Source organism: Sesamum indicum, linkage group LG6 (assembly GCF_000512975.1).
Source record: "Sesamum indicum cultivar Zhongzhi No. 13 linkage group LG6, S_indicum_v1.0, whole genome shotgun sequence".
Lineage (NCBI taxonomy): Eukaryota > Viridiplantae > Streptophyta > Magnoliopsida > Lamiales > Pedaliaceae > Sesamum > Sesamum indicum.
Window position 1 is genome coordinate 19355800 of NC_026150.1, and position 22550 is coordinate 19378349.

Consider the following 22550-nt stretch of genomic DNA (forward strand, 5'->3'; position numbering starts at 1 on the left):
GTTCAAAACGTCTAGCAGACTCGTCAGCGACTGACTCTCCCTTCTTATTGCATAAATACAACTTGCTATTTTTATTTTCTTTTTATTTTGTTTTTGTCTAACTGTATGATGTAGTCATGCAGTGGTAAAGGAGAGCGTCAAAGTTGCCCGAAAATGAGAATGGTAGTGAAATCCGTTGTCAATGGATTCTGTGATCGAAAGGCCGAGTGAATGAGCTAGAAAAGAAATCTAGCCTTACTTGCGTTCATTGTGGTCCCAATTGATAATTTACATAGTAAAAAATTTGCTGCATGAAAGAGGATAATATCATACAGTCAACATACTAGTATGAATTACTTGACCTATTATAAGCTCTTTGCTCAATATAGGGTGTTCATGAAACATGCTTTTCTAAAATGAGAAGTTGGATGAAGAGATTGTACATGAGAATCCTATTGGATTTTGAATGCATTGTGGAAGAAAGGAAGGTATATGTGTAAACTGAGAAAAGCTCTTTATGGTTTAAAACCATCTCCAAGAACTTGGTTTGAGAGGTTTGGCAAAACCATAAAGCAATGTTGTGCTTGTCTTCAAGACAAACTAATCATAGTCTATCTAGAAAGTAGATGCAAAAAGACCTAATTATCTGTTGATGACACTGAAAATAGTGCCTATAGAGCTCTTGATCAAAAGGTTTTTTAGGTATTTGGGTAAAAGTAATTGGTTAACTATCTTAAAAGTTTCTTGACGTACTAAGATGGACCTCTATGGTGATAGTAAATATGGGATTGGTAGTTTTTACTATTAATCATAATAGGATCAAATACATTGAGATTGATCGTCACTTTATCCCAGAAAAGATTAAAGAATGGCCCATTAATCTATGTTATGTGTCAACAGAGTTCTAAGAAGCAAAGTTTCTAGGTAAGCCTATGCCTAAACTAGAAATTGAACTTTGAAAATTGAAAATGTTTGATACCTACAACTAGCTTGAGGAGAAAAGCTGAGAAATTAATGTTATTGCAGATGTATTGAGATTATTATAATTTAAGCCGTGTCTACTTTATTAGACAAGGCCTGATATCCCATGGTATCAGGCCTTGTCCTATGTTTACCGGCAAAGGGGCTGGTCCGATGTTAATTAGGCCGGCTCGTGATAATTATGACTAAAAGAGGGATTGCTATCCCATCCGATTTCATAGGATATTTAATCCCACTAGGCTCAGGTAGGCAGACTAAATGCAATTTTGCCTTAGTATCCGTGCTAATGGCTTGAATCTATAGCTCAAGACAAGAATACATGAATAAATCAAATTAGTGAGAAATTGAAGAAAATAATTCTAAAATATATTTCATTATATATGTACAAGTACTATATATATATGCCACTTTATGCAACCATACATAATATTCCCACTATTCTATTTTCTTTCTTGAATTAAAATGTTTATTTTCTTTGGAAAGGGAAAAGCCAAAATCAAACTTTTGCATTTTCCTCATCCATCAATTTATTCAAAATTCCACTCCTTAATATTCGTTCCCCTTTTCCTCTATACCCTGAATTCTCCACTGGAAGTAGTGATCTGACTCGCAATTGCAGTTGGAATTCTAAATTCTCATTATCTGTGATTGTATTGAGAATTTATTAGTGGGAGTTTTGAGTACAAAAAATATATAGAATTTGTATTGAATATAAATGAGTTTTCAAGATCTAGGATCTGGTAGGGGCAGTGGGTCCCGGAGGGGGTTTGTAAATGGGAAGCAGGATCCCACCCAAGCGGTGGCCTCAGGAATATTTCAAATCAACACGTCGGTTTCCACCTTCCAACGCCTCGTCAACACCCTCGGTACCCCTAAGGACACACCTGAGCTTCGTGAAAAGCTGTTAGTTTTTTGTGTTATTTCACGTTTTCATTTTATTGAGGTTTTTCGAATTGTGGTCCTAACAATTTGCATAAATTTATTTACTATTACTGGAGCTGGTGTGGTTCCGATGCATGGTTTGAGGACTCATATGTTTCCAATATATACTAACATGGGTCAACTCTACTATATCCATTATATGAATTGTTGATAGAGTTGTGACATGTTCACCTAATGCCCCAATTTTTATTTGTAATCTTGGAGTTGCATGTTACATTAAATAAAACAGATAATAATACTTATGCAAGTCAACAGTATTAACTTACTAAATAGTCGAAACATGAAATTAATGGCCAATGTAATTCTATGAAAGTTAAGTCTGAGATTTGATAAAATCTAATAAATGTGTAGGAAAATTTGTTTTATCATTCCTATTGTATTTTCTTTGTTTTACTCTCCATTTTCTATTAAGATAACACGGAGGCCTTTCCATGGCTGGCGCCAATTGAGTCACTTTCTAAACAATGCAAAAAGGTTTACTCTCGTGACGAGTTGCAAAAGTGAGCATATCTACTTCTGTGAAATGTAGCATCCTTATTCTACTTGATAGTCTTAAGTAAGGAGTAGGAGTTGCATTGTTGTTTTTGAAGTTCTCAAATAAAGGATCATCCAATAAAGTAAGTCATTAATGCAAGGGGAAAAAGATTCCAATAGTTCTTTATTTATGTTCTAAAATCGTTTTAGTCCTTTAACTTTGATAATATTAATTTCAGTCCTGTATCTTTTCATTTTGTTTAGATTTGGTCCTTCAGCCAATTTTATGATCATTTTGCCATTCTTTGATAATAAGGCCTAATAGTCCATTATAATGCTCTAAAAATGATCCAACATGCTTTCGAAATAAATTAAGACCCCATAAATTCGTATCTTGCTTTGACCGCTCTGTTTTCGGGTTCTCCAAGTCCTCGGTTGTACGGACTTCCTCCAACCACACTACCATGATAGATGGTTCGCAGGCACTTGACTCCTTCACTAACAAAACAACACTACCCTATTTCGTTTTCTACCTTAGGGTGTAAAAGGGACTTCAATATAGGGGCTTAAAATAATTTTAGATAAACAAGTTGAACAAAAACCTTATTTTTATTGAAGAAATATAGAAATATTATATAGATATTATTCCTCCATTGGAGGAGACAACTGTTTAGCCTCTCATATGATAGAGGACTTGACTTGTTGGGGAAACCCACAAAAACTGAAAGATTAAAACATACAAAAGATTGAAAAGACTTAGAACTCTAATGGAGTAATGGTTTGAACAGTAGGAGAAGTTTTCTCATAATCCCCATATGTTTCATCGCATCTTTATTTACAAGAGTCCGCGGACTTCAATTTCGAACTGAAAACTTAATTTTGATGGCGTCATTGCATTAGTCATCTTCTTGTCTCTTTTGAATGACGTCACTACTTTCGTCATTCCCTCGCCCTTTTCAGCTGTTTGTCATAATGGCTTGCTGGTCATGTGATTTCCAACTGTTCTCCCTACTTTGTTGACTGTTGGCTTTTGTCGTTTTCTGCCGACAGTCTAATTCTTGATTTTTTACATCATTTAATTGTTACTTCTCCTTGTAAAAATTTTTCTTTTTTCCTTGTCCTGGTGTGGTTCGGGTTTATTTTGCGTGACCCAAACTTTTGTCCCGACCAGGGATTTTTCTTATTTTTCACAGCAAGGGCATAAATGGTTATGCAATTGCCCAACATGCAACATGTTGCACGTCTTCATTCTTGTTGATTCGGTCATTGCTAGCTTATTCTCCCATATTAATATCCTCTTCTTTTCGATAAGCTTTCTGTGAACTCAATATTTTTTCCCGTCATGGATTTAACAGGAACGATACACTCACTTTGTTGGAGAAAATTTTGAACGGATACTTGACTTTGTCCATCTCTATGAGACAGACTCATAATTCCCTAGCTCTTCTAGTAGAGATACTGTTTTCATTAATGGCTGATACCAGGGGAGCTTCTCCTGAGGCACCTTTAATTGTGTTGAAAGCCACTATGTCTAGGTTTGCAGCTTCATGAAATGAAATACTGGATCAGACCCTTTTCTTGCAGTTTCTGGAGCAACTGACACAAATTTTATCTCCACAACATCGCCTCTCTTTAAGTGGAGGTTATTTTGCTACGAATGAAAGGCTGCCCCACTTATCTACTCTGGAAGTTTAGAAATCTCCAGAAAACTTTGTGACATAGTATGAACTGAAGCAAGAGCTCCAAAATTATACCATTCTCGGACATCTTCTGGTTTTGACCCTTCTAACATCTAGACTCTGTTATATTTTCCAGATGTTTTAGTAATGGTCTTGCCTGGGTTCACTCCTTTGCGGGAAATTAATTTTTTCCACATGCACTGATAGTCCTACAAAGCATAAGAAGATATCAATTCGTTAGTATTAACCTTTGAGGTGTCTTTCATTGGCCTAAAGCTAATCTCCCGTCTTTAACCTCAGAAGTGCTAGGTTGACTTGAATCTATATGAATTTACACTTCCTATGACTCAATTGTTGCCATTAAACCAGAGTCTAGTGATGGGCTTGTGCAATCAGTGCTTGAATCTGACGTCATAGGCTTAGAGCCCTGCACTCTAAAGGCATGTTTAGGGTCATGTTCCCTCAACTCGTGAGTCATCCCTGAAGGTATGCCTTCTAAATTGGTTCTCGTAAGTCGTTCCATATGTAGATGCTAATAAGGAACTCCTTATTGCATTCTGGACTGTGTCTAAATCAGCTATTTGAATTTATCCGGCAACTTGGGCATTCACCGCTAGCTGTCCGAACTTCTGTCAAGCTCCTCGAGGTTTTCCCAGAGGTGTCTGAGTCTCAGCATGATGGAGTTTGCTTCAGATGCCTCTATATCTTGTCAAGAAATCTACAAGAATATTTTCATGAGATTTTATAACGACAACATTATAACAATAATATTGGCATTTAGCTTGCCATCGGATAATACGAGGTTTCTCTATCTTTGGTTCTAATTTATGTTTTAAGAAAGCCCTGACATTAGTTTTATCGACCTTAAAAGTAAATTCTTTAGCAAGTAAAAATAAAGGTCATTTCTCAAAAGTCTTCCAAACCGCAAAGAATTCTTTCTCGTTAATAAGCGAAACTTTGGCTTGTTGTTTTGAGAACAACCCTCTTGTTCATCTACGAGGTTCTTCCCCTGTAGCTATCTTCTTCATGAGCATTGCAGCCCATCTATAGTCATTGGTGTCTGTGTAGACTACCAATTCATCTCCGTCCTGTGGGATAGCAAGCTTGGCAGGTTACTGCAAATCTGTTTCAACTCACGAACTCTTTTTGTGTGGATTTCTTTCTATTTTCACTTTGAACTTTCCATTTCTTTTAGAAGTGGTGGAAATCCTTCCTTTATTTTGCAAGATCCTTAATAAAGATACCTGCAAAATTAATAACTCCCAAGAAGCTCTGCAAATGCTTCTTGTCCTTGAGTACGTTTGAAAAATTGTGAATTTTCTCCACAATATAGTCCTGTAACTCAATTCCTGTTTCGTCAATAAGAACTCCTAAAAATTCAATCTTATTGATAGCAATAGTAGCTTTCTTTTCAAAAAGTACTAAACTTTCTCTATGGCATGCATCAGAAAATATTTTAAGATGTTTAATATGTTCTCTCATATTCTTAGATGCAATCACTATGTCGTCAGTATAGACAAACATGAATTCCAAGTAATCTTTAAAAAGATTATCCATTTTTCTTTGAAATATCTGAGGTGCATTAGTTAAACCATTGGAATCACATTCCAGATATATTGTCCTTATGGTGTGGAGAATACAGTAATTTTTTTTTATTCACTCTCTATCTTAATTTGATAAAAACCAGATTTGCAATTGAATTTGAAAAATATTTTTGCTCCTTTAATGCAATCAATTAAGTGTTCTCTACTAGGAATGTAATAAACATCAAACTCTAATTATTTTATTTATACCTTGATAGTTAATTACCAATTTGGATTTACCTCTCTTAATCTCACCATAGTTTTCTTACCAGAAATCCAGGGCTGTGTAGGTAGAGATTCCTAGCTCGATGAGTCCAAGACTGATATGCTCTTTGATAATTATCTGCATATCTTTCTTGTCTTCCATGTTCATCTGGATAGGTTTGTATCGAACGTACTCGTATTTGTATTATTTCTTGACCTTCAGAGTAATTCGATCTTGTTCCTATCCCACCATACCAGAGGGTTTTCACTGTAGTGCAAACTCATGTAGATTTACTTTTTCATAGTAACATATTCCCTTATATATAACTAGCATCACTTTTTCTGTGTAAGGATCATATGTTACCAATAAATTCTCATTGTTAAGTAGACTATTGATGTCAACAAACATTTTATTGCCTCATTGTACTATTGTTTTGTTGAAACAAACCTAACATAGAGTTTGTAAATTTTACTTTGCTCTCGTCCTGTTTTTAAAATAATATTTTCCTCGTTCTTAGTTTTTTCAAGGAATGTTTCTTTGCCTACTTCAAATTGATATAGTGAACTCTTTTATTCTCTTTGAAGTAAGAAAATATGACTTACTTCTTTCAAGTATTACTCATAGTTTTAGGCTTTGTTTGTCCAATTTTTTTGCACAATTATATTATTTGGGCTAAGATTAGCTATATATGTTATGATCTTGATGAAATTCCTAACCAAGTTTTGGTCTCGTGGTTTAGGGATTTAAGGTTTTCCTTGAGGTTAATCGGATTCCAGCCCAAAACTCGTTAAAAATTAATGCATAAATAATGTTTTATTATCTTTGTGATGAAGCAGTACTTGGTCATCAGAGTTTGGTTTTCATAAAAAATGGTCTCACATGTTATTCTTTCTAAACCAAAAGAGTTTGGTTGGAATTTTGTTGTATGTCTATAGGACAATGGTAGGGTCTTTAAATAAAATGAATAATCTTATTGATATTCTATAAATTTTGACTGGCCAACCTTCCATTATTTAGGATTTCTCCTTGGAGTCTTGATGATGCTTAAATTGTTATGGACCCAAAAGTTTAAGAAAAAATTGAAAAGAAGTTCTTATGTTGATGTCACTCAATTGCAGGCATAAAACGCGCTTACATATTGGACAATTGGTGAAGGATACGTCAACGAAACTTAAGCAAGCTAGTGAAATAGATCATCATGTTGAAGTCAATGTAAGTTAGATTTCTTGGTGGTTCTATTTATTATGTTGATTTTCTTTCTTCTCCAGTTTGTCATTCATTATATAAGTGCATGGAATGCTAATCTCATTGAAAGAATGTCCTTAGATTGGTTTGTTGAGAATGAATCAACGCTAACGATAAAAATTGCTAGTCTTCAGTTGTTTAAAATGAATGAAGCAATGAGTTTCTACTCCAAAACTCATCTTATCACCAATCACTACATGTATTGCGCGGTCATGGGTGTTATCTTTGCTTCCTACAGGCAACCAAGAAAATAACAGATGCTAAATTAGCAAAAGACTTTGAAGCAGTTTTAAAGGAGTTTCAGAAGGTTCAACGTCTTGCAGCTGAGAGGGAGACATCATATACCCCTTTCGTTCCCCAAGCAGTACGGCCTTCTAGGTAACCGTTTCTACGATTAAGGGTTTGGTTCTAATACATTTTTTTTGTTCCTACATTAGCTGTAAAAAGATTAATAATGGCAATGCATTAACCAGTTGTAAGATTGGGTCAAAACTTAGGTATTGTAGTATTAGGTTATGTTTTGCCTGCAGTCATCTACTGACATTACTATATTTTGTAGCTATACAGCAAGTGAGATTGATGTAAGCACAGATAAAAGTCCAGAGCAACAAGCTCTTCTTATGGAAGCAAAAAGGTACATGGAGTTGTGATTTTAACATAAAACAAATGTGAATGTGCTCTTTGAATATATCACGACCATAAGCAATTTCTCTTAGTGAACGATCAATCTAATCTAGTTTGATTTTTATTTACCCCGTATTTATTTATTTTATTTATTTTCTATTTATTTGTGAAATCATACATTGTTCTGATTGATAGTAGTTAAATGGTGAATAAGTAATTTACCTCCTGTGATATTGAAAATGAGCACATTACCCTCATATGAAAAAAATATAGTAACTTACCCCTTTGTACTTTTTAAATTGAAGCGATTTACCTCCTTATACAGGGAGGTAAATTGCTTCATTTTAAAAATTGTAGGAGGGTAAATTGTTGTATTTTAAAAAATACAGGGGGATAAATCGCTATCTTTTTTTTTTCATAAGGGGGTAATTTGTTTGTTTGCGATATTACAAGGGGTTGTTTATGTTCCTTTTTTTTTTAAAAAAATTTAAGATTATTTTTATTGATTTAACACATTTATTTATCACACATAAATTCCTTTTCTTCTAATAAATAACATCGTACCATGACCCAGCTAGTGGAATATAGGTTAAGACGATTTGAATGGTAATGTCATGATTTTGTCTACTGTGACATAAGTACCTATGTTGCAGACAAGATGTTTTGCTATTGGATAATGAGATTGCTTTCAATGAGGCTATAATAGATGAAAGGGATCAGGGAATACAAGAAATACAACAGCAAATTGGTGAAGTTAATGAGATTTTCAAGGACCTCGCCGTATTGGTTCACGAGCAAGGAACTATGATTGGTAAATGATTTAAAGTGTATTGAATTTGGACATTCTTATTAAGGAAACTAACATTGGATTCTAATTTATCTTCCCAGATGATATTGGCTCCAACATTGAGGGTGCTCATGCTGCGACTGCTCAGGGAAAATCCCAACTTGTCAAAGCAGCTAAGACACAAAGGTCAAATTCGTCTCTGGTACGTCATAGAGATATCACTACATATCCATCTAGAAGACAATATAAATTATAGGGCACTTTTGAGGAGGTTTCTTTGGACTTGATTTTACTTTTATTTGTATTTTGAGTTACTTTTATCTGTAGCTTCAAGTATTCTAAATAAACGTTCTATATTAGCTTCTACTGCGGGTGAATAGCAATTTATCCCCTTGTAATATTGAAAATGAACACATTACATACTTATGAAAAAAATATAGCAATTTACCCCCTTATACTTTTTAAAATGAAGCAATTTACCTCCTTATATAGGAAGGTAAATTGCTTCATTTTAAAAATTATAGGGGGTAAATTTTGGTATTTTAAAAAATAAAGAGAGGTAAATCGCTGTCATAAGGAGGTAATTTGCTCATTTGCAATATTACAAGGAGTTGCTTGCATTTTTGGCCTTAATAGCATTATACTAATACTTTGCTTGGATCTCATATTTTAATTTTCTACTTGCAGGCTTGCTTGCTACTAGTGATTTTTGGCGTTGTGCTTCTCATAGTAATTATAGTACTTGCTGCGTAATTAGGAAGAAGTCTTCTAAATATGGTGAGAATTTAGAAAGATGGTAGGACATAGCAGTATTATTTTTATGTCAACTTGACCCGGCATTGCAGCTATTGAAGCGTGTTGTTATGCTCTTGAACCAAATGATATATGAGAAAGTTTATGTAGTTGAATAGGAAGTGTTTTTTCTATTTGGAACTACACATTTTGTTTGTAAATTCTATGTGTTGGTCTCATTGTGTGCTACTTGTCACCAAATTCAATGTTTTTAGCATCTCAAGAGTATGTAAGGATGTGAGAATTGTAAGTTTTCAATTTCCCATGTAATGGGAGCCTATTAAGGGGCTCTGCTGCAAAATTCGGATATGTTTGGTAAAATGCCTTCATACCTCTAAATTAGACTGATAGCACATGGATCCCTCCTTGGTCTGATGGCTGGTATCCACATTATGTGCTCGACAGTCACTTCCTAAGCATACAACTTATGCAGCCGAGGGGTAATCGGCAAGTACCTAAGAGCAGCATACAGGGTCTTCTTGCGGTTAGGATTTCGCTCTCTGATCGGCTTGTACCTAGCTTATCAACAACGTGCAGTATTCCATATCAATATCGTCCTTCCAGTACAACATGCAGTCATTCTTACAAGCATCAATCTTCTAAATAAGTAAACCTATCTCTCTTATCAACTTCATCGTACTATAGTAACTAAGAGGTAGGGTGTGATCGCGGAGCAATGTATTATTGACCCATTGGGACATGTAATCATATGCTCATTTTAAAAAATTATTTTGAGCCTTGATATTCACCAAAACAACAACCTTCGCCAACTTAGATTAGGTGCAACAGTTCCACAACTGTTGGTCGATAGCATGCACTACATCAAGAAAACGATATGAGACCCAGACACATAATAATAGGGCCCCATCGTATTATGAACTAGGCCGGACATCTGTAGGATAGGACCTTGTACCATCATCAGCCACACCCTCGTGGTTATAATTAGAAGACCACAAAGTCGTCCTGGCGGCATTGAAAATCATCCTTTATGCCGAATCCATTTGCGCGGCATCATCCCAGTGCGTACTAGTACCCTCCTGCTAAGTAGTTGGAGTCTGCTCCTCATGCGCAGGGGGAGCAGCCACGGCATCAAAATATTCCTACACCCTCTCCTCGCCATGGGAAGTTTAATTATAATACTTCGGCTTAAGTCTTTTCATATACAAGTCAAAATTTACTTCGTCCAGTTTTAAAGACATCGTTATTGCCCTTCTGATAGGGACACGTAATCTTCTCACCATCCTTATATTTATGTTAAGACTTGACAAATTCTATAAATGCAATAATACCATCCTAAAACTTCACGTAAAAACCCTCCTTAGCAAGTTCTTCTCATACATCCATATCCTCTATTGTCTTAACATGATGAGCCCTACATATACATATACTTATATATCTTATTACAGACATTAAATTTAATCAACAAAAGTACAACAAATATAACCAATTAATAAGTACTATATGCATTTTAATTGACCAAAAAGGATTCAAGTTGTTACCTGAACAAAACAGCTTCAAAGATAAATGAAAATTCGAGAGAGATTGACAAAAGAGAAAGAGAGAGTATAAGGATGCAAGAGAGATATTCAGAGATTAGTGAAAATTCGAGAGAGATGGAGGGGAGAGAGAGAGAGAGAGAGAGAGAGAGAGAGAGAGAATAAGAGTGAGATTAAATAAAATGAAAACAACATATATATATATATATATGAAAAATTGGAAAGGGCATTGTAATCATGTTTGGAAGTCCAAAATAATTGTTACAATATAGTCATTGCAGCACATTTAGAAACGGGTACTAAAACACGGGTTGGAAAGGCAAACTAGCAATTACGATTTAGCTATTGTAAAATAGTTAGAATAGGTATTGTAATACAATATTTTCTATCCACTAAGGTTGTTTCAAATTGTAACTCACTTTGGAATGGCGCTTGAAAAACATACAATTTCCCTCAAATACCATATTTATGAATTGTAATAAAAGTTTTCTTAAGTATTTAAATCGTTTTAAATTGTATATATCTAATTTTAGAATAGTATTTTCAACTGTCCCTTTTTTCAATGAACTTTGGACCTCATTTCGGAACGGAACTTATGTGTAGTTGACAGGCCGTTCCAATGTTTAAGAATTGTTCAAACCATGTTACAATATTTCACAGTTCTAATTTTTCGCATGCCGTAGGCACACTTGTAATACAAAATGTAGAATGATGTTCATAACGAGTTCCAAAAATAAATAATGGAATATAAGATGACTGTGACATCAACGACCTCATTCCATTTCTCAAGAGTACCAAAGATCGTCCCAATTAGGATTACTGTTTAGAATGATCTTTTTATCCACACCAAATTTCGCTTTCTTTTGTAGTGTCTATTTGCCATAAAAAGTATGTACTATAATTAGAACATGTCGATTGCTATTTCATTTTTAATAGTTTTATAGGAGCAATCGGAGGTTACTTATCTCGTATTATATAGCTATTGAGATCAATTATTTGTCCAAGATCAAATTGTGAAAAATTTGAGGTCCTAATCTATATTCTAATTTCAACAATGTGTAGGTATTTGTCTACTTATATATATAATATATTTCATGCGCTGCACTCACTAGTTTTTGTATCTATTTTTTTAACGTAGTGACCAAACATGTAATAGTGTTGATTAAGAAAAAAATATTTTTTTAATCCACTAACTATGCCCAATATTAATTTTAATTCAGTAACTATGTCCATTTTTTTTAAACCCTTTAAGTCTAATTAGGATTTTATATGGAATATTCCGGTAGATTTTGAAAAACTAGCTGAAAATTGCCTACGTGGTACTAAGTTGTTGAACTTCCGACAACTTGGATACAACCACATGTAACGACATGTGGTCATTAATGCTGATTGGATATTATTTTATTGTCAAAATTTAAATTCTAAAGAAATATACAAGATTTTATAATTTCAAATTGAAATTATATTATAATTTTCAATACAAAAATAATATAATAAATTCAATTTTTAAATTAAATATTTATATGACTAAATATTAATTAATTATAAATTATATTTTATTAGTTAATTTGAATAATTATTTAGTTTAAATATATTCTAATAAAAGTTATTATTTACTTTAAAATTTTCTAATTTCTTTTAACTACTTTTACTCAAATTAGTTACTTTCAATACTTTTAGTCAAATTATTTAGTATAAAATTAATGAAAGTTAAATTAATTTAACTAGACACTGTCGTTGCCACAGAGAAGAACAACATCCCACCCCCCTCACCTTTGGGGAACGACATTGCCTACCGCGGCGGAGGGTGAAGCCATCACATCGCCCAAACTAGAAATAAATCTAGGTAATAACGTTGCGCAAATTGATCGTCATCCAAATCAATGTTGTCGCCCCTTCGGGAGGAGGGGGGGTTGTGTTGCCAGGGTGTGGGGAGAAGAGTAGGTGACAGCGGGGCAAGGAGGGGAAAGAGGTTTTGGAGACGAGGGAAGTTGGGGGCAGGAAAGAGGGTAGGCAGGAGTGGGAGGAGGGTGTGGGGGCGGGGTGGGGGGTTAATTTTTTTGAAGAAATAATTATTTTAGTTTTATTAATTATAATATTATTCAAAACATGTGCAATGTGTTTTTCACCTCATCTCAATTGCTACATAAGTTTAAAAATCACCAAAATATATTCATCTGGCTTACCATGTAATATTTCTGATCATGGAAAGAAAAAACGTCCATCGAGACATCATTTTTAATCAACTTTTCAAGTTGCTAGACTTAAAAAAAATAAGCATAATTATTAAACTAAAATAATATTAGACATACTTAGTCGACTAAAAAGAATAATTTTAGCGAACTGAAAGAATAATTTTTATGTACTATATTTATATGTATATAAGACTAGTATAATTATTTATTTAACGTATACCAAAACTTGCATAACATCCTGAATAAATAAACCGCCATGTGCTTTTTTCTGTCCAAACCTAACAACATGATGAATGTTGCAATGACGATATTTTCTGGGAGTATACTTTTGTGATTATTTTAGAAAATTTGGACGATGTTTGTCTTCACTATGAAATATTTTTAAGATTATAGAATATATTACCACAAATAGATTAGTACAGGATTAAAATCGGGAAGTTTTTGTATTTACAGAATTAAAATTGTAAATTTCCCAACAAACATACCTAGAGGCAATCGTGGCTGATCCATCTAATTACAAAGATTTGAGTTCATCAAGAGATGAATGGTCATCAGAGAGCTAATAGTAGAAAATAGTGGCTTAATACACATAATAATTAGAACTATCTTAATATATACAAAGATATATATGTGATGTACGATGTTTAGGATGATCAATTTAGTCACTTGAATCGATGCAATACAGAAGATCCTCTACACCATTAGTGTCAAATTTGTGAAGAAAAGGGTGAACAAGAAGTTCCTCCACAGTCCCTCTCTTTCTCCAGTCCCTTTCCAAACACCTTCCGCAGAAACTCTCAAACTCCGGTGATGCCATTTTCACCGCACTCTCCACATTCTCTCCGAAGCAAATGGCACACATTAGTGTGACCCAATCAAACTTTTCGCCCGGGCCGACAAATGGAAAATGGCCGACGTAGCACTCCATAGCCACCACCCCGAGCGACCACACGTCCCCGGCATAGCCATCGCAGCAGTCTCCGACATCCCACCTCTCGGGATCCATCCTCTCGGGGCTCATGTACGCGCATGTTCCTTTACATGCATCGACGTTGGTAGTGATGCACGTTGTTGTGCGGTCTCCACAAGCACTCACTAGCCAACTGGCCCCAAAATCGGCTATTTTCACCTCTCCTCTTGTGTTCACCAATAGATTTGATGGCTTTATGTCTCTATGGACTACTTCAAGCCCGTGTAGATATTGCAGCCCTCGCAAGACGCTGCGTGTTATGCCAGAAATGGCATGCTCTGGCAATCTCTTCTTCCTGCACAATATATCATGCAATGATCCAACATCCATATACTCCATCAGAAAGCACAAGTCACCTCCTCGACCATCAATCTCCGAGAACCCGTCATTGAATACTCCGATGCACCTCACAACATACTCTGATGAATCAACTCTCTGCAGAATCTCCGCCTCACGTGTAACGGATCCCATGTCTTCATGAAACCGGACGACTTTCAACGCGTAAACGACACCACTTTGCATATGGGAGACCTTATAAACCGTGCCACCATTCCCACGTCCGATGACTGAAAGTTTCTTGAGGTCCGAAAGGGCACCAATGCCCGGCGAGCTCGACGTACTACTTGATGATGACACCGGGGACGGGTTGAGCGAAAGACTTGGTGGAGGCAACGTCAGCCTCAGGGCTTGTTGCTGTCTTCTTTCTCTCACCAAAGTCATAATTTGTTTTCACACTACACACGGTAAGTTAATAAGGTGACTTATAGTCTATAGTGGCTGCATGTGGTATTGAGGAAGTCTTGCTTCATATGCCTATATATATATGTGTTTGATGAACTTGTGGTAAGGGGAGAAAGTGTGAGTGTGAATGGGGATCAAGATTTGTGTCGTGGTGGGGGACAGGTGAAGGTTATGTGGGAGGGATGAAATATTACTACTTCTGGCTGTGAGTGGAAATAGGTATTCCTTTGAGTTGAGAGTTGACATGTGTGATATTTCAGGTATCTAAAATCTATTTTTATGGCTATCTTCTTTGAGGATGTGTACAATCAATAATACTCTACTTTCAAGTGAAAACTGCTCTGGTTTCAGTCACTAACAAAATTACTAGTTTGTATTCGGCCTGTCTGCGATCCACCAATTACAAGTCAAGACTACATAACGTGGTCACCTGATTAGTCACTTTCTTTTAACTAGTAAACTTTACAAGTCTTGCGTTCGGATAATTAATATTTTTTTTTTGTTTCTATTAATTTTTTAAGAAGATAGCTATAAATATATTACAAAGTTTGAATTGTTCTGGAAAATATAATTAATAATAGTTATTTGTTAAGTAATACTGTAATAATTATAATTATAGGGATTAAATGTAATTTACCTTTTGTGATATGTAAAATGAGCAAATATCCTCTTTAAAAAAATATTAGCAAATTACTCTCCTGTATTTTAGAAAATGAAGCAAATTACCCCCTATCAAATGTTCATATGGAGTTTTTTGCTCATTTCTCTGGGAAATAGGAATTTTAGTTTCATAAGTTAGACCCATGTCACTTTTGATCACATTCATTATGGAATTAGCACTTTTAGTCCCATAACTTAAAAATATTAGCAGTTTTTATTCTCTGGACTTTTTCATCTACAATTTAATGATATAGGTCACATGTCTAGCACAATGTATTTAATTATTTTTTGTTGGAGGAAAAATTGACCCTTTTTTCAATAGTAGCATATGAGTGCTTCATTTAGCCTACTTAATTCACTTGTGGAAGACATGATCTTTCCGTTGCTTCTACTTGACTTCAACAAAGGAAATATGAAAAACATATAATCCAAATTTTTGCGAAAGAAGTGAGAAATCGGATGCTTTTTACCCTAATTTCCTTCAAAAAAAAAATTCCATCAAATTTTAATTATATTTTTCTCCAAAAATGGTCCCAAGTTAGAAAACAAATCAAGTTTCGTTCCAGATAAAGTACTTAATGATCATATATTAGGCACATGCACTACACTATTAAATTACAAACAAAAAAGTGGAAGGGGATTAAAAGTGCTAATATTTGTATTTCAATTCAATTTGCAAAATCAGAACACTTATGAAAAAAAAATAGACAAACAACCCCCTTATAAAAAAAAATAAAATAGCAATTTAGTTTCATACATTTTAAAAAATGAAACGATTTACCTCTCTACCTAAAGAGGTAAATGACTTCATTTTGTACAATACAGGAGGATAAATTGTTTATTTATTTTTTATTAGGGAATAATTTATTCATTTCCATTATCACACGAGGATAAATTATTATTCACCCTATTATGTTACGTAGAATGTGTTTAAAGTGGCAGAGCCACAGAAAATATGTATTTTATAAATTTTTCTATCAGACACGTCTCTATGCTGTCTGAGTCGTGTCTCACATCTCTGTGTCCTTTAATTCGCACACGATCAATATTGTCATAAATGAGTCACTAAATTGTATACAGTGAAAACTTTGAGTACATTTTTCTGTCACTAATTCTTACTACCAACACTTTTTGTTAGAAGAGCTCTAATTAGATCAAGAGAGGCATGGCTGGCTTAGGACTTTACCGCTTGTTTCGTCCTTTCAGGTAAAATAATCATGAAATTCATTATCGTGACAAAATACATATTTTTGCCATTAAATATATATAATTAATGACAATATTAAAACTGTGACTCGATTTTTTTTTATCACTAATTTTACTTTTTATTTTAATAGTGTATCTTAGATACGGACAATCATAACTTGCAATCCAAATTTTTGTGTCTGAATAGGTGAAATGGGTTAAATGCAATTCGGCCCAAATGCTATTTGAAATGAGTAAATATTTTCTGTGAAAAAAAAAATGATAAATTATTTCTTTGTATTTAAAAAATGAAGCAAATTACCTCCTATTAATAGTTTAGAATGGGGTAAATTTATTTTATTTTTCAAACTGTAGAAATATTTTTCTATTTTATTTTTTATAGGGAATTTTTTGCTCATTTTTTATATTACAAGGGAGTAAATTGTATTTTTTCCATGGTAAAAATATTACGAATCCGCTATTCTAGCTCAAACCAGACTATCCACGAGAAAATAGAGCTCACGAATAAGGCAGGCTTTCGTTCGACTAGTTTGTAGTTTGAACGTGGGCTATTTACTATTTCCACCGGGTCTTGACTCACAAGGAATAGTTAGAAGAAGAAGATGAGGTGCCCCGGGCAAGTTGCTTTCGTCGCAGACTGCCGAGTAAGGAAAAGAGCCTTTGGGAAAGTTTAAAATCGACTTCTGTTTAAGTAAAAAAAGCATTGGCTATGTTTGATTTTTGGTTTTTTTTTGCTATTAAAAAGATGAAAATTAATTAAATATTTATTTATATCTTTGTAAAACATACAACTTATCTTAAATTATTTTATATCAACACAAAATGTAAGAAATTTAGCTCTTATTTAAAACATAGGTAAAATAGACCCAAACAAAGCTAATATTGTGCCTCAATTCCACAACTTTTGGCGGGAAAGACAGAGGTGCAGACGGGATGAGCTCGCCGGCGGCGGTGGACACGGAAGCGGAGGGTCCGGACTTGGTGTGCGAACTGGACAGCGTCCAAGGCATCGTCGACGCTCTCACCTCCGTGCGATGGAAACGCCACCAAGTAACTATTCCCTTTCTTCTTCTGCGTCTCCAGCTTTTCTTTGTTCTTCCTCTTCATTTCTTATTACAACAGTAAAATAACAATTCGATCTTCGTACAAATTCGCATAATTAGGACGCCGTGGTAGAGTTATCGGAACACGGCATAGTGATAATCGTTGAGGAAACCGCTTGTCTTCAGGCCAAGGTTTATTTACAACGAGAGGTAACTTTGCTTGTCGTGGGATTTAGTGCTGTTATTAAAAAGGAGGTTTAGTTGTATCACTTTGCAGACTTGTTTTCTGTATGTTTAACTTTTTGTAGTTGTGTATATCTGTAGTTATTCGTCAAATACGAATATGGGGCGCACGGGCGGCCGCGGTTTGGGGTGAGCTTAGGACTGTTTGTTGATTGTCTGAATACGTTTTCGGTTCCTGGGCGCTCCAACATTCTCGAGCTCCGGTATCCAGGGCCTGATATGCAACTTCTGCTCAGGTTTGAATTCGCTTTATTTTCTTTTGGGTTACAATTAAGGGTTATCTACAAATTCAATTCCAGATAAGCCGGTTTTATTACAGAATAGGTTATAAAGATTGTGAGTTTGTATATCAATGTAATTCATATATGCTAAAGAGGGTGTGATAATTTGGGACCGGAAGTGTGTTTTGGGAAACAACGGAGTGCTGAGCGTCTGTAAATAAATGGTAGCACTGTGTCCTGGGTCTAGGGAAAGTATTCGATTCTCATATTAGTAGCCAAATCGTTGCTAAGAAATGAAAATTGCAATTTCAATTGTTCAGAACATCACAAGAACAATGAATTGGGCACCCCGTGAAAATGCAACAAGAGGATAGCTAGGATCATAGTTGAACTATTGATGATGAAGACTTATGTTTTATAATATATTAACAGGGGTGCTAGTTATCCCTCTAATATCAGTCAATGGATTGCAAGCAGAAGATGTGAAATCTGATCTCTTACTCTGATGTCATTACAGGATTAATAATTGAGCTTATGATATTTGGAAGGAACTGCAGATCCCAATTTCTAAAATTTGGTCTTTTCGGAAATACCTGAGGAAATCTTCGCTTAAGAATATCCTCTTGCTCGCATATTCTGCCAAGTTGTTTTTTGTCTCTTGGAAAATTTACCCTAATATGGCCTATTTATGACTTCTCGTGCTAGATCTGTTGATTGTCCGGACTCCTGCATTTACGCAGATATTAGGACAAGGATTCCCGAGACCATCTCATGGGACTACAACTTTGAACCTGCTGGAAGCACCCCTATCAGTTTTACGGTTAAAGTATGTTCAGTCTTATCAGTTCCTTGTTTGCTTTGTCTTACAAATTTACTGGTGAAAGGAAACTGCAGCCTTTATAAAAAAGCTACAAAATTGTTCATGTTTTATGGATATTGGAATCTATGTTCAAAATTAAAGTAAAAAGGATGATTTCTCTGGTTTTAAATGCGAAAATCTCATTTAATCATTTACTATTCCTTGGATCAGATCATGTCTGACATGGGGCACTTTGTTGCTTAGAAGTGCATTAATAAATTTTCAACTATTTTGCTCTTTAACTAAAAGGATTATCCGTTTAACGTTCAAGGTGTTTAATGTTTTATGATTTTTTTAAATCCTTTTTGCAAAGCTACAGAAAACATTTATGTGATTGATCACATAAGCAAAATGTTCCATAGGAACTAACAAATGAGTTTATCTATGGCTCTTGTACCAGGTGCTTTTCCTGTTTATCTTTTGTAATTTTATTGATTCTTGTGTAAAGCAATTCTTGGTAGTATTTTGGTAAGAAAGTAATTCTGGTGGTAAGGATATATGCCTCTTGAAAGGTATAAGATATTCATTTATGCGAGATTTCTAATGGATTGCTAACTATTATTCCAAACTCTTTTCTCTGCCCCAAAATTCATGTGAATCCACCTGTAAAGTCTAATTATGCTAATGTAATGATGGCGAGATTATGGGACATAGCTCATCTCTTTTTGTGCATATATGTTGAGCTCCAGACTCTTACATACTCTCCTCCACGAATCCATCTCAACCACTTACCTCATCTGTACAAGCTGCCATGAGGCTTTATGCATGCAACCAAATATTGAATAGGACCACCTATACATAATTGGAACTATGCCGCATTATTTTATTTGCATTGGAATTTCGTGGTCGAACTTGAAGACATGGATTATTACATAAATCTCTTGTAACATTTGGTTCAGATATATGTAAACGTCCTCAAGCCTAAAATATGTGCACCTCTCCCAACACTAATGTCCATGAGGAAATCCTAATGTTTTCAATGAAATGACTTTTTGCCTTTAGTAATTTACACTTTGCCTATTGATCTTCTGAATTACGCTTGGAACCCCTCCAAAACCATTCCATTTCTAGACCCAAGCTGAGTCCTTCAATTATCATTTTGTCCTTGACTTAAAAAATTAATAATAATCAAATAATAAATCTATTAAATGATCATTCTGCCCCGACATGTGTTAATAACTTTCATATTTTTAGAAGAACTTTTTATGTTTCTATAGTTGAACTGTTGAAGTGTCTTAATTGGAGTCCTTTTCGTTGTTTGACAATATTTAGAGAATTTAATCAGGAGAATCTTTATACTTCTAAGATGGATCACCGGAATGTACATCTCCTAGGCTTTATTTCTTTCTGTACATTCATGCTTATCAAGTATGCACACAGTATGTTCAATTAACTATGGTTTTGATTTGCATGCGTAATGCTAAATGGTGTTTGTGTAAGATTTCAATATTTCTAAGATGGTGGTCTTACTAGTAGGGGCGTGCCTGTGATATTTGGAAATGGTGATGGATGTATATGATGTTTATCATTTTTTAAAAGACATCTTTATAAGACAACAATGATATATTCTTCTTCTTTTTTTTTTCAAATGTAGAGGTTAATTAGGCAATCAATATTTCGTTCATATTCTGATCATTCTATTAAGCCTCCATTTTTTGGTGGTGGTTATAATTCTATAGATAGAGAGTGAGGTTGCCATCTATTGTAGCCCTGTTGCATGGTTTTAATCATTTGTATATGCCGTACATTGTTATGGTCGATTGCAATAAGCATTTTAGAGGACTCTAGATGTAGTTTTCAAAGTAGGTAACTACTCCTAATAGTTTCTTAAAAGAGGATCTAGATTTACCGATGTGAAAATAAACCAGTATAGATTTTGAAGTTTATTATTCACTAAGTGTAGCTGCTTTTGTGGTGCCAGAACAATCTTAAATGTATTGATTTTTAGTAGTTGATACTTGATACCTGGGCAGTACCCATGTAACCTTATGAACTGTCAGCAAACTTGAATTGTGAGGATCAACCAAACTTGAGTACTTGCTGACAATGTCTCTAGAAATCATGTAAATCAACTTTCTTATCAGATCTTGATTATTTTACATCTCTGTTGCTCCTGTTACGAGCAGCATCCTGTAAAATCCTTAAGCTGTTATATGTCTTCTGTATAGTTCCCATCTGTCTCTGTAATGCTGCCTGACATAAAGAAGAATCCAACATTATTTCCTACTTCTCTAGTCTATTGTACGGCCAATCCTCATCTGCTCAATTTTGTTAGCTTACTTGTCTTTTCCCTTATTATACCGATTGAGATTCCCATACTGAAGGATATCTTAGAATTGCGGTCTGTTTATTTCATTTTTTGTTCAAAATCTATTTGAAGACTTAATTAATCCACACCTAAATACTTGTCAAACTTGGCAAATGCAGACTAGTTCTTTTTTTTCTTCCCCTGTGCGCTCCAGTACAATGGCTAGGCATAGTCATAGAAGATACCTAACTGGTCTGTGTTCATCCTTACGTCTTAGAAGTATGCATTGTTATAACTTATAATTGATAGAAAATGTTGCGTAGTAATAATTGATTGAAAATGTTTATACTCATTTACTCGTTTTTAGATGCCCTCCTATTAGTGAATCGAAATTCCATCAGCGTAATGATTCTTAGTCTACAGTCTGCAGCTCTGAAGGAAGCTATTGATGATCTTGAATGGCCTGGTTCGAGCATTCAGATAAAGTTACAGCCGGCACCCCCATCAGTCATCTTCAGAGGTGAAGGCCATGGGGACTTGCAGGTAGGCCGTAAATAATCATTACCAAAGAATTGTCTAACAGCCTCTTCTTTATTGGTTATGATGCATCACTTAATGTGCAGATTGATTTCAATTGCTATGCAAATACGGATCTCCTGATTGCGTTCTGTTGTGATCAGCCAATTTCTCACAGGTTTGTTGCCATCTATCCTGCCCCCTGAAACTACCTTCCACACCCATGGATTCCGAACTCATGCTGATTGCTTCTTCGATGGTTTGGACAGGTACAAGTACAAATTCCTTCGAGCAACAACTTCAAACATCCCAAGCAGTGTCATAAGAGACAATCGAGGGAGCAAGTTGACAATTGGCAGGGGTGGCATGCTGAAAGTTCAGCATCTTGTTTCGGTTGCCAAACCGTCTACTCCACATCCTCACATCGATTCAGCCGGCTATCAGCAACCCAGCCGGATTGCTTACATAGAGTTCTTTGTGAAGCCAGAGGTAGAAGAAGATATTGTAAATGATTATTAGGAGTTGGGATCACCTGTTACATCTTGCATGTCCATTGGGTGTTATTCATCCAACACAAAGTAATCTTATATGGATGTACTGCTGTTTGCTACCCGAAAACTTGTATGGTCCCGACTCTTGAGTACTAAATATTACCTACCATACCTACCCCATCCCCTTCTGACCTCAAACTTTAAAAGATAGGGAAGGGGAAACAAGAAGAGACGGAGATTCTGCTCAATTAGGTGCCTCTGTAAAAAGATTTCAGGGATACAATTGAATCGGGGGTTTTGAACCCGACGTGAATCGAACACGCAACCTTCTGATCTGGAGTCAGACGCGCTACCATTGCGCCACGGATCC

The 22550-nt window shown here is 35.1% G+C and overlaps 3 protein-coding genes and 1 non-coding gene across 4 annotated transcripts; 2 read left to right on the forward strand and 2 right to left on the reverse strand.

The window, feature by feature from the left end:
* On the forward strand, nucleotides 1581-9452 carry LOC105165147 (syntaxin-22). The gene is made up of 7 exons (XM_011084051.2): nucleotides 1581-1863; nucleotides 6962-7055; nucleotides 7327-7466; nucleotides 7648-7722; nucleotides 8366-8523; nucleotides 8601-8701; nucleotides 9187-9452. The coding sequence occupies exons 1-7, from the start codon at nucleotides 1676-1678 to the stop codon at nucleotides 9250-9252; spliced, it is 822 nt and encodes a 273-aa protein (XP_011082353.1). The 5' UTR covers nucleotides 1581-1675; the 3' UTR covers nucleotides 9253-9452.
* On the reverse strand, nucleotides 13504-14672 carry LOC105165340 (mitogen-activated protein kinase kinase 10). Its single transcript, XM_011084320.2, has one exon. The coding sequence runs from the start codon at nucleotides 14670-14672 to the stop codon at nucleotides 13641-13643; it is 1032 nt and encodes a 343-aa protein (XP_011082622.1). The 3' UTR covers nucleotides 13504-13640.
* LOC105165148 lies at nucleotides 17402-22483 on the forward strand. The gene is made up of 7 exons (XM_011084052.2): nucleotides 17402-17609; nucleotides 17723-17812; nucleotides 17927-18081; nucleotides 18772-18892; nucleotides 21597-21716; nucleotides 21797-21867; nucleotides 21959-22483. Exons 1-7 carry the CDS (start codon nucleotides 17493-17495, stop codon nucleotides 22206-22208), a joined length of 924 nt encoding a protein of 307 aa, XP_011082354.1. The 5' UTR covers nucleotides 17402-17492; the 3' UTR covers nucleotides 22209-22483.
* On the reverse strand, nucleotides 22479-22550 carry TRNAW-CCA. Its single transcript has one exon. It is a non-coding gene; the product is annotated as a tRNA-Trp (tRNA).